The 17,521-nt window shown below is 44.0% G+C and overlaps 1 protein-coding gene across 1 annotated transcript in view; it reads right to left on the bottom strand.

The window, feature by feature from the left end:
• The window catches only part of astn1 (astrotactin 1), a 2,322,431-nt gene that overhangs the window by 387,388 nt on the left and 1,917,522 nt on the right, over positions 1–17,521 (bottom strand). Inside the window, exon 16 of the mRNA XM_080195939.1 lies at positions 13,939–14,127. Within this exon, the coding sequence (XP_080052065.1) occupies positions 13,939–14,127 (189 nt within the window). The remainder of the gene's footprint in view (positions 1–13,938; positions 14,128–17,521) is intronic.

Below are 17,521 nucleotides of genomic sequence, written 5' to 3'. Positions count from 1 at the left end.
CCCCTTCCTACCGCTTGTCCTCTGTCTTCTGTGGTTGTATACACCTTGTAGTCTGGTGCCTCTGAAGAATATTTTGAGTTAGTAGAACTTTTGCATTTCATGCCAATCTGATCAGCGATTTGCAGTGTGACTTTCAGGATGTTGGTAGCCAACATCATATCTGCTACAATTTGAATAAAGGACCTCTTAGAGCCATGAAATCATACAGCAATACCGCATTAAAACAGATCCTTTGGCCCACATGCCAACCATACTGCCCTTCCTGAAAGCAAAACATAAGTTACAGGTGGCCATCTACAGCTGGCTCTTAGGTTTCACTTTCGCTGAGCACAGATCCTTATCTGCTATTAATACAGTCTGCTATCTTACCTTTATGCTACTATTAGCGCCTTCTTTAGTCCTTAACACCACCATTAACTCTCTTTGTCTTGAGTCCTTCACTTCTTTATCAAATCTCTCCTGAGCTCTCATCCCTGACCTTCTACTTTTCTCTACCTGCTCCAACCCCTCTCTTCAACAGTATAAAAACCAACAAATTTTTACCTCTCACCAGCTCTAAAGAAAAATCATTCGGACTCTAAATGCTATCTCTTGTTTTCCCTTTTACAGACCTCCTAGACCTTCCAGCATTTCCTGTTTAATAACCTCTCCTTGTATCTGTGGATGCACAGTACACAGTGGGATGCCTTAGAACATTTCTCGGTCAGCCTGACATGACTCGGTATCCTTTAATCCGTGAACAAATCAGCTTGGAGGACTTCCCTGGCTGTCAGCAAGAGTGCTGGAGCACTGCTGGATGGAACCATTGCCACCATTTTATTCTCGGGTGAAGAGCCGCAGCTATTTTAACCCAATCGCAGGAGCAGCTCAGTAGGAGCTGATCTTACAGCTCGTGACTACAGACCTAACAAAGCGCAAATATAAAAAGTTTACACATGCACTCACAGGAATTGTATTGGGGAATTGTAGGTCCAAAAACTGGGTCCAAAAACAATGAGCAGAATTTTCCCAACCCACCACCACGGGAATCATAGCGGGCAGGACACGAGGCATGCAAATATGCATTGACCTCCAATGGGATTTTCTGAGCTGGGCCAGAAAATCCTGCCCTGTGGGTCCAAAATCTGCCACGCTTCCAGCGGACTCCCATCATGATGTCAATGGGGGTGCATTAGGAAGTCCCAGACCTGGGCCCTGGTGTTTCGACAGGTTCATCCTTTGATGGCCTCCACTGGGAGCGATAGGGATAAGGAAGGGATGACAGCATTTCATTGCTGAGTTTGCATGTGCTCCGGCTTCTCAGTCAACGGGTCCATCATCAACCCAAATGGCCTGACCTTGTTGGGTGGGTTGGGTTAAGGTGTGGGGGATGGTGGGGGAGGTGGAAGGTGGGGGGTGGTTGGGGGGTTTGACGCGGGAGGAGAGGCAGATACACAGATAATGATCCCAAACTGATCTCCTAAAGAAAGAGAAGATAACCTTCTTTTAAAAATGTAAATGCGGTCTCCTTATACAAAAACAAAGATTACCCATGGTGAAAGGTCTCCCATCAACCTTCCCCACCTCCTCCATCATCCCTCCGATACCTACCACTGTGCAGCACAGGTGATTGTTGTCTCAGTTGGTGGGTGTCCACGGTGGCATAGGTGCCCTCCACTGGGATTTAAAATGCCCAGCCTGCCTCCAGAAAGTTTGACAAGTGCCAGCGGACGTTCGCAGCCAAGGTGCCCCCTTTTCTGCGGGTTCCTCTGGCCCCAGGGATAAGCAGACAGACGCAGAGACCGCTCAGTACTGAACCTTCTCAATCCTCTCAAGCAAGACAGGGGACATTGTTTAATTGAATTTTCTTCTCATCGACTATAAGAGATGCTCAAGAGCCAATAAAACGTAGAAATATTTATGTCCGACATGGCCAGACTCATAATTTAACTTAAAAATCTATTATGTGTAATGTATCCTTGAAAGTATATTAAATGTCACAATAAATACGTTATAGGCTCAAGATGAATGGAACCAAACAGAGTGCCTGGCTGGAATTACTGAACAAGTGCCCCTTTCCCTCAAACCCTACTTAGAAAGCTGCACTCTCACCAAATAAATTACAGCCATATAACTGCAGGGCTGCTTGATGGATTGTGCAGTGAAACAGCCATTGGAGCACTCTCTGAGTGATGCAGTTTAGTGTAAACTGTCATTTTCCTTTGTTATTTAAAGTCTAAGGAGACAAAAGATCAACAAGCAAGATCGTGTGTGTGTTAGAAGGGCACCTCACACACAATACACGACACTGTGGGTGGTGGTGCGGGGAGAGGCACAGAACTACCTGCTGAGTGTACCTATTCCAGAAATATTTTAATATTGTTATAATTCACAGGCACTCAGACCAAACAAAGCATTGTTGGGAATCTGGCTTAAAAAGGTAGGTAGTTATTTGTGCTCCTTTTAGTGTCATTAATAACATATTCTTTACTCTCTCTTGTGCACAGAGATGCTTTTGGAAAATAATTTTCACTGCAGATTGAAATTTGATTATTACATCTTCAGTTTTACTATTTTTCATGTCACCTTCAGCTGGGAGTCAGTATTGTCAGTTTTAGAGGCAGCCTTATTGTATCTGCTCAGACAGGGTGAATAGGTGACGGGGAATGAGACAATAAAATTATTATCAAATTAGTAATATACGGTTTCCATGGTACTTGAGTGGTGCAGCTCACTGATGCACTCACTGGGCCTGTTGCAGAGCTGGAGCAGGTGGGAGGGGAATAGAGTTAATGTTTAATCCCATTGCTTGGGGGATGAACACAGAGGCTTGGAATTTCTGCTCCCGAGTTGAGAAAATTCCTGACTTGGCAAACATGACTCAGGAGAAAGTGCCAGACTATCGGACTGTCGGAAGTGGAGGTGGTGAACTGGAGGTGGGCAACACTGCCACCCCCCCCCCCACTTCATCTCCCACCACCCCAAATTCAGGAATGTGAGAATTACAATTATCTTAAAGAAAGAGCTTAAATCACACCGAGGAAACTATTGAGGTATTTCCCTCATTTCCACAGCAGAGAAAACTTTGACACACATTCTCCCGAGTCACCTTATTCCTTGCCCCAGAAAGAGTGTGGAAGCAGGCACTGAGGCTGTCAGGGTCCAAGGTGAGCTATTTAGAAAGCTGCATTCCCCTCCCTCCTCCCCCATGCCACCTCATGCCCCTAGCACCCAAACCCATGTCTCCTCGCACACTGTGGCCAGTATTTTATGATTTTGCTCGGATGAGGTTCGTAAAATCCCGCTTGAGGCCAATGGAGAATTCCATTCTGCAAACCTCGCCCACCCCGATTCCAGAGCTGGTGAGGCAGTAAACTTCTGGCCTCTATATCAACCTTTGCTCCTCTACCCACCTCTGTGATTCCTCAAAGCCTCCACTGCAACTAATGCCCCACTACCCGCTATTACAACCTTTCACACCTTCCATGGAACATTTGTGCCAACTCATGCTAACCAACTGCCCCTCACTCATCCACATATCCCTTTATAGCTCCTATCCCAGTTCAGTGCCACTCCTGCCAACATATAATTCACGCTTATCACCTTTTGACCTTATGTTAACTCACTTGGGATTTATCATGCTGAGATAAAATAAAATTCAAAATATCCATTATTTCACTGTGTTAATAAAATATTCTGATAAAAGCCCATTCAATGCATTTGAATCTCTTCAAGTACTTAGCCTCTTATAAAAATTAATAGTTTTTTGAAACACTTAATCACTTATAAAAACAAACATTTTTTTCAATTATTTCATGCCTTATGCATACAAACATTTGTGTTCATAACCCCAATCAAAGACAACTAATCCTCAATAACCTCTAAGCTGTCAATCAAACTGAATTTATAGCTCTCTTCCCCAGGCCCCATTACAATGATGATAGGTTGTGGAAGCAGTCAAGCAGCACTAATCCTATAATGATAGGCTTCAGGTTTACATCAACAAACATCTATTGAAATTCCAACATTATTTCTTTTCAACTTTCAGCTATTTTTTTCAAAATTTAAAGGTCAAGGCATTTAAATGATTCTAAAGATTTTTACCACTTCTTACACATATTCATGCCTACTTCTCCCTTTCTCAGATGATACCTGATCTCTCTCAAAGGGATATCTGACTTGGCTCAAAGGGATACCTTACCTGTCTCAAAGGGATAGCTGGCCTCTCCCAAAGGGATACCTGACCAATCCCAGAGTATCTTACCTCCACACATAACCCCGGCAGGTTTGGACCTTTTCCTCAAACATCTCAGTTCACAAGTCCTGTTTCAGAAATCTGGGTGACCAAAATTGCTTCTGTTTGAAGACAGTTGCACGTGTATTTATGCAGTGACCCCGTGAACTGTGGATCTGTGTGAAATGCCTCTTGTCCCTGATCCCACCATCCTCCACAGTGAAAACGATGAGTGCCACATTCAGAGGTGGGACCTCCGAATTCTGGGCCCCGCACCATTTAGGCCAAGTTGCAGAACCATCCCAACTTTACAGAATATCAAGCTGGAGTGTTTTTAGAAAGGGGCCTTCTCAGAGACTGGGATTATATAAAAGAAATACTTGTATGTATAGAGCAGTTTTCAGGACCATCCGATATCACAAAGTGCTTTCCAACCAATTAAATCTTTTCAAGTGTAGTCACTGTTATAGCATAGGAAACGTGTCAGCTAATTTGCACACAGCAATTGATAACAGCCGGATAATCAGTTTTTATGATACTGATTGAGGGATAAATATTGACGAGGAAACCAAGAATATCTCCCCAGCCTTTCTTCAAAATAGTGCTTGCATCATCTGAAAGGGCTTTCGGGCCTCATTTTAATATTTTGACGGAAACTTTGGAACCTCTAACAATCCAGCAGTCCCTCAGCAGTGCACTGGAGTGTCAGCGCAGAACAGGCTTTTCTAACCAATAGTCCACGGACCACAATGTAATCAGTGGAGCCCTTTCAATGTGGCCCCTGCAGGCACTGGCTCAATGTGCTGGTAAGACAGGAAGTGAATTTCCAAGATTTTTCATGGGTCTGCTCCTCCATGCACAGGCCTATCAGTGGCACGTGAGACACAGAAAAAGTCTCTGACTAGAACAGCAGTGAATGTACTGGGAGATGGAGGGGCCCGGGGAAATCAAGGTGCAATGGACCCATGAGGGAGAAAGATGAAGCTGGCCTGGTTTGGTGGGAGGAGATGCAGTGACCTCAAGGGGGGCAGAGGGTGTGGCGGGCGTGGGGTGAGGTTGCCTGATTGGCTAGAGAGTTTGCTACTTGGCTCAGGGAGGGGATAGAAGGTGGTGTGTGTGTGTGTGTGTGTGTGTGTGTCCGAGTAAATGCATGTGTTGGGGGAGAGTGTGAGAGTGCATGTTTGGAAGAGAGTAATAGAGTGAGTTTGTGGATGTGAATGTCTGGGAGTGAGTATGTGAGTGCATGGGAGCGAATGAATGAACGTGTGAGAGAGTGAGTATGTGAGACAGAGTGGGAGACAGTGTAGGGCAGAGCGGCAGGAGAGGCCAAGTGAGCGAATGTGTGTGCCTGGCTCATTTCCAGTCTCAGGATTATCTACCGACACATACTCTCACCCACTCTCACAGTGGGCAAGAGTGACTGAGCAGACATCCTGAGACTGGGAAGTGAGCCAGACACACACAAGGCTGGATTTTCTGTGCACCCCTGTGGCATGTTTTGCGGAGACCCATCATTGGCTGGCGGCAGGGTCTTCTGGTCCCACGCTGTCAATTGGAATTCCTGTTGTATGCATCCCTTGCCACCAGGAAACTTGTGGCAGGAACGGAATGCAGGTGGGTAAGAACGGCTGAAAAATTCCAACCACACTCTCACCTAACCCACAATCAGTAAGGATAGGCAACAACACCTCCTCCACGATCATCCTCAACATCAGTGCCCCACAAGGCTAAGTTCTCAGCCCCCTACTATACTCCCTATACACCTATGTCTGTGTGGCCAAATTCCCCTCCAATTCGATTTTCAAGTTTGCTGACGACACCACCATAGTGGGTCAGATCTCAAACAATGACGAGACAGAGTATATGAATGAGATAGAGAATCTGGTGAACTCGTGCAGCAACAATAATCTCTCCCTTAATGTCAACAAAATGAAAGAAATTGTCATCGATTTCAGGAATCGTAAAGGAGAATATGCTGTCTACATCAATGGGGATGAAGTAGAAAGGGTCGAGAGCTTCAAATTTTTAGGTGGCCAGATTACCAACAACCTCTCTTGGTCCCACCATGCTGACACTATTTTTAAGAAAGCCCACCAACTCCTCTACTTTCTCAGAAGACTAAGGAAATTTGGCATGTCAGTTACAACTCTCACCAAGTTTTCCAGATGCACCATTAAAAAGCATTCTTTCTGGTTGTATCACAGCTTGGTATGGCTCCTGCTCTGTCCAAGACCGCAAGGGACTACAAAAGGTCATGAACGTAGCCAAATCCGTCACTCAAACCAGCCTCCCATCCATTGCCTCTGTCTATACTTCCCACTGCCTCGGCAAAGCAGCCAGCATAATTAAGGACCCCACGTACCCCAGATATCCTCTCTTCCACCTTTTTCCTTCGGGAAAAGGATACAAAAGTCTGAGGTCACATACCAACCAACTCGAGAACAGTTTCTTCCCCGCTGCTATCAGACTTTTAAACGGACCTACTTTGCATTAGGTTGATCTTTCTCTCCACTCTCACGATGACTGTAACTCTAGCTTTAGTGGGCATTAGCTATGAGGAGATGTTGGAGAAACTTGGTTTGTTCTCATTGGAACGATGAAGGTTGAGGGGAACTCTGATAGGAGTCTACAAGATTCTGAGAGGCATGGACAGAGTGGATAGTCAGAAGCTTTTTCCCAGGGTGAAAGAGTCAATTACTAGGGGACATAGCTTTGAGGTGCAAGGGACAAGTTTTAAAGGAGGTATACAAGGCAGATTTTTTACACAGAGATTGGTGGGCACCTGGAACTCGTTGCTGGGGGAGGAAGTGGAAGCAGATACGGCAGTGACTTTTAAGGGGCTTCTTGACAAGTACACGAATGAGATGGGAATAGAGGGATATGGTCCCCAGAAGCGTAGGGGTTTTAGTTAATTCAGGCATGATGGTCAGTGCCGGCTTGGAGGGCCGAAGAGCCTGTTCCTGTGCTGTAATTTTCTTTGTACTGCATTCTGCACTCTCTTCTTTCCTTCTCTGTGAACAGTATGCTTTGTTTGTATAATGCGCAAGAAACAATACTTTTCACTGTATGTTAATACATGTGACAATAATAAATCAAATCAAATCAAATCAGATCAAACCTTCTCACAGTCGAATGGTCATTTTTATTCATTACTCTTTTGCATCAATTTATTGCCTTGGCATCGCTTTATTTTAGCTCAGCAAGTTGTTTTTTTCTTCATACTCAACTTTTCTTTGAAATTCATACATCTTTCCAAAATCTGCTCATTGGCCCCTTGAGTGAGAAACCAAATACAAATATGCTGCCCCCACCCCCTCCTCCCCCATCCCCCACCACCTCTCACACACAAATAGGCTGGCTAAACCCTGAGTGGATTGTTCCTGGAGTGGGATTTGAACCGACAGCTTTCTGACGTGAAGGTGGAGCAGGAGAGTTAAGTCAAGAAGAAAGACAGATCCAATAATAATCATGTCAAACTAATAGAGGAGTTGGATTTTTATAAACATTATTCCACATGTAGTGTTTTTTTGTCCCCCCTCGCTATTAATTCTTTATACTGGTTCCCTCATGTACCACTGCAACATTTCAGCTGTTACTGGGTTGACAATCCTCTAGGATTATCCAGGAGTCATTAGGAATTCAAGACTAATTTCCTGGGCACTGCTGTGAGAAAAACTATAGGGTAATTAAAATAAGCTTTTTTAAAATGAATTTTTTTTAACACTTTTAATTATCCCCAATGAAAATATTGGAAATGATGAGAAAAAGACGATTTGATTTGTTGGGAGGGGGATGGTGGATGACAAGGAATCAAATCATGAAACCTCCAGCAGATGGCACTACCCACATGCAGAGCCGTTCATGTTGAAAGAAAAATATGATCCCGGTAATTATTTTTTTTTGTTCAACGTAATTTCTTGTTTTCTCGAAGAAAATAACAGAGCAGAAATTGCTTCAGATATTTTTGGAAATCCACCTTCTCAACCTTTCCCATAGGCCCCTGCCTTCAAAGCAGCTCTCAGGCAGAAATGCTGGTGTCGTTCAATTTTGTTTCATTATGCCTCTGGAGTCGCTGTCTTTCTGATGAAACGTGGGCAGCACGGTGGCACAGTGGTTAGCATTGCTGCCTCACAGCGGCAGGGACCCGGGTTTGATTCCCAGCTTGGGTCACTGTCCGTGTGGAGTTTGTACATTCTCCCCATATCTGATTGGATTTCCTCCGGGTGCTCCAATTTCGTCCCACACTCCAAAAATGTGTGGGATAGGTGGATTGGCCATGCTAAATTGCCCCTTAGTGTCAGGGGGAACTAGCTAGGGTAAATTCATGAGTTTATGGGGATAGGGCCTGGGTGGAATTATGGTCAGTGCAGACTCACTGGAAAATAATAATTTTAATTAATAAGGCAAATAATTTTTCCCTCAAACACCACCACAGAACCAGATTATCTAGCCATTGTGACATTGCTGCTTGTGGGAGCTTGCTGGGTCACGTGTTATGTATTCAAGAGACGGTTAGATATAGCACTTGGGGGCAAATGGGATCAAAAGTTATGAATAAAAAGCAGAATTAGGCTATTGAATTGGATGATCAGCCATGATCGTGAAGAATGGCACAGCAGGCTGAAAGGGCCAAATGGCCTCCTCCTGCTCCTATCTTTTATGCTTCTATGTTTCTATGTTCCCTCTGTTGCAAGAATGACTACATTTCAAAAACCCTTCATTCGCTGTAAGCATTTTGCTATGTTAAAGTTAAAATGAGGAAGGTTGGCTCCATGATTATCTGTACTGCCATTCCGGGACATGTGACTGGCCTGTATCCATGAGTGAGATGACAAGAGTTTCTCAAAAATAGGTAGACTGAACCTGAGGTTATCCAAAATGGCAAATTTTACAAAGCAATCAAAGATGATTCCGTCAATTTTTTCTTTAAGGTGGGGAGAACAAAAGTACTTCTGGATGTACCTTTTAGTATTTGAGTCCCTGTTGGCCTGTTCCCAATTTGAGCTGCACCCAATAGATAGTTGACACCACCTACGGTACTGGCATTTGCACCAGCAATGTGAAAAATTGCCCAGGTATGTCCAGTTCGCAAAAAGCAGGAGCAATCCAATTTGACCAATTGCTGCTCCATTGATCCACTCTCAATCATCAGCAGCAAAGTTACAGAAATTGTCGTCGACAGTGCTATCAGGCAACACTTATTCTGGAATAACCTGCTTACTAATGCTTAGTTTGGGTTCTGTCAAGGTCACTAGACTCTAGATTGCATACAGACTTGCTTCAAACATGATGAAAGAAGCTGAATTACAGAGGTGAGGTGGTAATGACTAGTCTTGACATTGTTTGACATCATGTGACCAAGTGTACAATCAAGGAACCCTAACAAAATTGAAATCAATGGGAATCGGGACTAACTCCCTGCTGGTTGGCACCATGGCACAGTGGATCCGGATTCAATTCCAACTTGATTGTCTATGTGGAATTTGCATGCTCTCCCCGTGTCTGTGTGGGTTTCCTCCACGTACTCCAGTTTCCTCCCATGGTCCAAAAATGTGCGGGTTAGGTAGATTGGAGGTGGTAAATTGCCCCTTAGTGTCCGAAATTGTGTAGGTTAAATGGGATTAGCCATGGTAAACATATGGGATTACAGGGATAAGGCAAGAGAGAAGGTTTGAGTAAAACACTTTGTCAGAGACTCAATGGGTTGAATGGCCTCCCCAGCACTGTAGAGTTTCTATGATTCAATGATTGGAATCATACCAAGCACAATGGAAAATGGTTGTGGTTGTTGGAGGTTCGCCCCAGGAACTCCTTAATGTCGTGTCCTAGGGCCCAACCATCTTCAGATGCTTTTCAGCAATGATTTTCCCTCCATTATAAAGTCAGAAGTGTAAATCTGCATTTATGATTGCATAGTGTTCAATATTATTTGCACATCCACAGATACTAAAGCAATCCATATCACACTTAGTATGATCTGGACAATATCCAGACTTGGGCTGTCAAGTGGCAAATGATGTTTATACCAGACAAGTGCCAGGCATTAACCATCTCTAGCAAGAGAGAATCTAACCGCTTGATATTACCAGTATTACCATTACTGAATTCCCCAGCATCAACATCCTAGAAATTTAAATGGATCAGCCAAAAAAAAATGTGATAACAAGAGCAGGCCAGGGGCTGGGAATTCTGTGGAGATTAACTCACCTCCTGACTCTCCAAAGCTTTTCCACCATCTACAAGGCACAAGTCAGGAGTAGGATGAAATACTGTCTACTTGCCTGGATGAGTGCAGCTCCAACAACACTCAAGAAACTCAGCAACATCCAGGATAAAGCTACCCACTTGATTGGCACCCCATCCACCAACTTAACTATTCACTTCAACCACCACCAGCGCATAGTGACAGCGGTATTTAGAAGATGCACTGCAGCAACTCACTAAGATTTCATTGACAGCACCTTCCAAACCCACAACCTCTACCACCTTGAAGGACAAGGGCAGCATAATCATGGGAACACCACCGCCTACAAGTTCCCCTCCAAACTACTAATCATCTTGACTTGGAACTGTATCGGTGTTCCTCCACTTTCGCTGGGTCAAAAATTGACGCTCCCTCTCTAACAGCACCGTGAGTGCACCTACACCATCTGCTGCAGCTGCTTTAGCTACTCATTAAGAAGTCTCACAACACCAGGTTAAAGTACAACAAGATTATTTGACAGTAAACCCACTTGCTTTCGGGGTTCGCCCCTTCTCAGAACTCTCCACTCACCTGACGAAGGGGCAAACCCTGAAAGCTAGAGGGTTTACTATCAAATAAACTTGTTGAACTTTAACCTGGTGTTGTGAGACTTCTTACTGCGTTTACCCCAGTCCAATGCTGGCATCTCCACATCATTAGCTACTCATAGCAGGAGATCGGTTTTCATGGTATGTCACACTCATCTGTCACCATCCTCGCACATAAACTGCAGCTCGTCTTCAACAGCTCTGTGATGCCTAGCATCCACCTTTGCCTAGATCGAACCCTCTTACTGCTATGCTCTCCACAAGGACTGCAGTGGTCAAGAAAGTGGCTCACTACCACCTTCTCAGGGGCAATTAAGAATGGGCAGCAAATGCTTATCTTGTCAGAAATGCTCACATCCACTGGACAAACACAAAAAATAACCTTTGGGTGAAGCTTGTAGCTTAGACATTAAACGCACACACTTTCTTTCACTGAACAATACGAACCTACAGTTGTTGTCTGAAGCTTCCATTTCTGTGTCAGCCTGCACACAGAGAACTCACAGCTTGGTGATTCTAAACACACAAGTCGGTATGAAATTGAAGAGGAATTTGGTGGAAAATAGATATAGGCTTTAAATTTCATTGTGACATGTTTTATCAAAGTCTTAACTGTGAAATGGGAAAACTCAACCCAAGGCATGAATCCCTAAACTATCTGTGATTCAGACAGGGACAGCGTGACACTTTTTTTCTCCTCAATTCAGTCTTTCTATAGGATGTGCTTCCAGATACGTCATTATCAGAGTTCAGAATTCCCTATCACAGAGCAGAAGTTTTTCTTTCGTTCCACGTGCCAGATCCAGGATCCATCTGTGGGATGGATTTGAGACAAAATATAGATTTGGCAGGCAAAGTGGGAAAAAGCCTGCACAGTTCAGGACAACCTCATTGCATCCTTCAGAAAATTTACCATGGGGTTAAGCCTGGTGCACTGCACTGGGTTCAGTTGCCTGGAACAGGGTTCAACCTTTTCCAGCCATGGAACCCTTTTGACCTCCCAAAAGTACTGATGGAACCCCTTAGGAAACATTCCTATTGTCTTGAAGAATTCAAGCACCAAAAAAAAAAGCACACTTTTTAAGAAGTTAATCCATGGGCTGTGGGTATTGATAGCTGGGCCAGCATTCACTCTTCTTCACTAATTTGCTTTGAACTGCATTGCAGAGGCATTCAAGAGCCAACCACATTGCTGTGGGTCTGGAGTCACATATAAACCAGGCAAGATAAGGACAGCAGATTTCCTTCCTGAAAGGACATTAGCAAACCAATTGGGTTTTTACAATAGTGACAATGATTTCATAGTCATCATTGGACTCTTAATTTCAGACTTTTATTAAATTCAAATTTCACCATCTGCAGTGGTGGGATTTGAATCCAGGTCCCAAGAGCATTATGCTGAGTTTCTGGGTTACCAGTCCAGCAACACTGCGTCTTCACTTCCCTAAAAAGCGCTATGCCATCGCCTCCCACAACAGGGACAAACGTACAAAAACAAACAGAAAAAGATGTTTCTATGTCTTATATGTATATATTTATTAGAATAAAACATTGAGCAGAAGCTTCTACTCTCATAGATGGCAAACTTATAGGCAGGACAGGCATTTACTTAGGTGGCTGATGCATACATGCACACTATTGGTTTTCCATCTCCATTAAAATTTAGCTCCGACTCTGAAGGCCCATGATGACCTTCCTGCCCTGCCACCAATTGAGGGCCTTAAGTGGCCAATTAAGAGTCCCAGTCCATTGCTGCTTGGATTAATGTAGCTACAAATGGGCTTATGTGGAAGCCCGACAGTTGAACATGTACAGGGTCCCTTGTCACCTTGGGAGGGTGGTTGGATAATTCGATCAAAGAAACTCTATGTCTGATCGAAGGACTGGACATTGGGAAGGCAAGATTGTATTGGAAGCCATACCACCTTTCCCTGTTCCTGACCTCTCACTCTCCTGTGACTGTCAACCCTTCAAACTATCTCCTGCTCTCCCCCGCACCCCACATTATTTACCTGTAACCTGAGTCCTCTGCGATCCTGGGATTCCCGAGGTTGTCCTTCTGGGAGCTGCCACTGCCTCATCAGCCAGCAACTCTCTTGTAGGCAAGGCTTTCATCGCCGGGGTTTTGATTCAAGAGAAAGGTTATCTGGTAGCCAGGCCACTGTCTAATTGGTGTGTGGTTTGGTGGGCCTTCCTGAAGAGGCAGGGCAGATCCCGCATCGGCTATCTAGCTGGTAGGTGAGATCTCCATGCCACACAATCCTGCCCCTTGATTTAATTCTTCTCCCAGTTGGACCATTGGCACAAAAAACTCTCCCACAAAATATCACTACACCAGATCGTGCTGAGTGTTAACGGGTCACAATATCTTGGTGATTGCAACATGATGAGCTGAACATAGAAAGCTCTCCACAGTCCGATTGTAACAATACATTGCAATCAGTACTCAACTCTCACCAGCATAGACAGAGCTCTCCGCAGCCCTAAGGTATCACCAAACAGTTCCCATTGCAAATAGCCCAAACACATCAGGCTCTTGAGTCATACTGTGCTATCACATTGTGCTCAGTGTGAATAGTCACAATATCACAAACAGTCTAATATTATCAGAGGTTAACTTGATCCTCAAGGTTCAATCTCCAAATCAGGTTATTTTATAACACATTGCTTGTGTTACATGGGTGCTGACACAAAACTCTGCTTGCTCCTATGATTATAAATTACATTGCATTTGGTAAGAAATCACTAGAGAAGCTTTATTTTCATTAGGGTATACATATGCGTACGTGTCATGAAAAGACACACACTTGACGGAACAGATGTTGTAACTCAAGTTGTGGAACACAACCCACAGCTGGGAATTCATCTGACCCTGTTAACCTCCAAACTTTGATCTCAAATTATCCATTTGGTTTTCAGTTCCCGAGACTAACCTTTGCTAATATCTTGGTATTCCATCCACAGCTGGCGCTGAACAGAACGATTCGGAAACCAGATGGTGCAAGTCTCCTCAAACCCATACAGCGCCTCCTGAATGTAGTGATTGCCAAATTCTTCCAGAACCGATGCAAAGTCACTCCTCACTGTGGCTCCATCCAAGGAATGGATAGCATGGCTGAACGCTGGAATGAAAAAATAGTATATATTTTGAAAAAGAGATAGGCACAAACATATTGCAAGGGGACAAAAATCACCAAGTTGCAAACAGAGGTCAAACTGGTATAGTTTTTTATTAGTGCAGCTTAATATAGAGTTCATATCAGTATTAGTTGAAGGTATTCACGTGCACGCTATAGGATGTTTTGCTACAGTTGTAATTCCCACGTATGTCTGTGTATCAGGAAATCCACAGGGTTCTGGCGCGCATCTTTCAGCACATGTCCCACCTCCAGCATTTCAGAGAGCAGAAGATTTGGGTCATTGTCTGTTTGTTACTGTGAGAGGCTGAGCAGGGAGGGGAGGATCAAGTATCATTTCTATGCATTGACAGAGTGATGAGTTAGCTGAATTTTCAAAGTCTTAGGCTCAAACCTCAAAGATTTGGAGTTCTGCTCCTGGGAGTTAATTTTGATTGACTGCTTGGTGGATTGAACTGAACTGAAAACGAGAACTCTTTTCCCCTACCAGGAACATAATGAATACTGTTCCAGTGGGTAGAAAGCTGACTGCATTTTGAAACACAACATCTGAACAAAATAGCTTGGAGTGGTCCAGCGAGTAGGATATTTATATAACAGCGGATAAACTGTGCCATTGTTATTTTTCACAACTGAAGAATGTAGTGGAATTGACTGCTCTCACCATAAAAACTCCGGATGGGGGGAATTTCATTGGAACCTGCTGGAGCAGACAGCAGGGTGGACGTGTGTGGAAAATCATGCTCCCTGCTGCAGGAAAATTGTTCAGGAGTAAAGTGAGCAGGAGGAGAAACCAACACGGGAAAGTTGTTCACTGGTTGTCAGGTGGCATTCAGGCTCATTCAGGAAGCCCTTACATCGAGTTATCCACCTAGCTCACTCAGGCTCAATGGTAGGGCAAGAACAAATGATATTGGAACAGGTCTCCTGTAACTGCAGAAGCTACCCACTCCCACCCCCCCGCCAACCCCCAACAAGCCAATCCTATTATGTTTACCATTGGTCTACCTGATTTAATTCGATTTGATTTATTATCATCACATGTATTAGCGTACATTGTTTCTTGCACAGTATATAGACAAAGAATTCCATTCAGAGAGAAGTAAAGAAGAGGGTGCAGAATGTAGTGTTACACTCATAGCTAGGGTGTTGATCAGAGGTAGGTCCATTCAAAAGTCTGATGACAGCAGGGAAGAAGCTGATCTTGAGTTGGTTGGTACATGATCACAGACTTTTGTATCTTTTTCCTGATTGGAAGAAGGTGGAAGAGAGAATGCGTGGGGTCCTTAATCATGCTGGCTGCTTTTCTGAGACAGTGGGAAGTGGATGGGAGGCTGGCTTGAGCGATGGACTGGGCTTGGTTCACAACTGTTTGTAATTTCTTGGTAGTTTGAAGGACCTGAGGGACGTTCTTCATGTACAGGCACTCGGCATCTGATCAAGGGGCCCGGCATGGGGAAGGGGAACCCGTGTCCTTGTTTCCGACCCCTTTATCAACCGTCTTGTGGGCACCCCCCTTCATGTGCCCCCATCCCGCCCTTCTTACTCTATCCAAGGATCCAGTGTCGAGCCCTGGTGAAAACTCCAGTGTATAACTGGCTGTGGCTAACATTTCTGGCAGCTTTCAGGGACGATATTTCCATTCCTGACTTAGTCAGATGTGACGCCCGACCCTATCCAGCATTGTGTCTCATTACCTGATGATAGTATCCAACCTTGCAGTTAGACGTGATGCAGAGTTCGCCCTAGTCCTCCAACCAGTGGCATCCCCAACATTAAATATATTTGTTTGTCTGTGCTTTCACCCTAAAATAACCGAGCTATTGATTTGCCCTCGTGCCTATAGTAATCAAGGTTTTTAAAAAATTCATTCACAAGATGCATCTTGCTGGTATGGCCAGCATTCGTGGTCAACCCCAAATTGCCCTTGGCCAGGCGGCAATCGATGCGGTAGGTATACAGCCTGTTAGGAAGGGAGCTCGGTGCTCTTGAACCAGCAGTACTGAAGGAGCATTAATGTCAGGCTTGGAGGAGAACTGCAGATGATGGTACTCCTGTAAGTCTGCTTCCTGTAAGTCAAGTTATTATTTCCCCTTTTAACATACAATCACTTTTTTTTAATGATGTAACTGTTTCCTTATTTTTTTCATACAAATTAACATAGGCCGGCTGTGATGTTAATCTCATGTCTGTGTAATCTGTCTCATGATGCTAACTTGGAACTTTGAGAGAAAACTGCAGATAAGAACTGCATTGTGGATTTAAAGCACAAAATACGATGGTCAACTTAGTTAAGTCAATGCTTTCCTAGCATCGGCAGAGCTCTACAAGGATGTGGTGGTTGTCTCTTTAAGGGCAGGCACTGCAGGGACTGGGCTGCATTATTGACCCCTTCAATCATATTTTAATTTGATGTTTTACGTTTCCTTTCTGCTTTGTCATTTATTTCAGGCGGTTCCCCTCCTTTTAGGGAGCTACCCTTTTTGAGTTGTCGTTAAGTTAGTTTGATTTTGTTTATTTGGTTGAACAGGAAAAGAGTTCCCTTTCAGGGCAGTAGAGGGTCACCTGACTTGGGAGAACCAATTGGGAAGAGCATGGGTAATCATCCTAGGGGGTGGAGTCCTCTCTTTGGCAGGGGACATGTAGGGACTGTGCTTTAGCACAGGTTTTTTTTAAAATATTAATAAATATCTTTCATGTTTCTAATGAAGTCTATGAGAGTCCATCATTATAGCGGACTCATACCAGGGAAAAGAAACAGAATCTCATTAAGGGCAGGAAGCGGGCTGCTTTCTCAAATAGAAATTTTGAGATCAATAACAGTGTTGAAGATAACAAAGTACAATCAAGCTGACTTCGAGTGTGCTCTACAAATGGGGCCTACCTGGGACATCTGTGAAGGCATAAAAATGAGCATTGAAGTTACTGAAAACCAATTAAATGGACTAAAATGCTGTTTTTACCATTAGCTAAAAACGTTTAAAGAAAGATCCTACAGAACCATGAGAAGTTCAGTCATTGGAACGATTATGTAAGTCACTCATCGGGGGAACAGGGAGAATTTTGTCTTCAGATTGACCACTGTGACAGACCTTGGCACCCAGGTGAACTAAACAACCAGTATTATTGTGAGTATTTACTGTCACTTAGTGGTTCAATACTACTGTATCACCCTTGGTGAAACTTCATCCAAGTTGCCACATCAGTTTTATCCAGGCATTTGTGTGTCTATCCATTATCTACAAGGCACAAGTGAGGAGTGTGATGGAATATCCTCCGCTTGCTTGTATGAGCACAGCTCCAAACCTCAAGATACTCCACATCACCCAATTTGGAGTAATCTGTTTGATCCACTACTTTAAACATCCACTCCCTCCAT

The sequence above is a fragment of the Carcharhinus amblyrhynchos genome, chromosome 9 (assembly GCF_965287045.1).
Source record: "Carcharhinus amblyrhynchos chromosome 9, sCarAmb.v2.hapA, whole genome shotgun sequence".
Lineage (NCBI taxonomy): Eukaryota > Metazoa > Chordata > Chondrichthyes > Carcharhiniformes > Carcharhinidae > Carcharhinus > Carcharhinus amblyrhynchos.
This window is presented reverse-complemented; position numbering and strand designations above follow the sequence as displayed.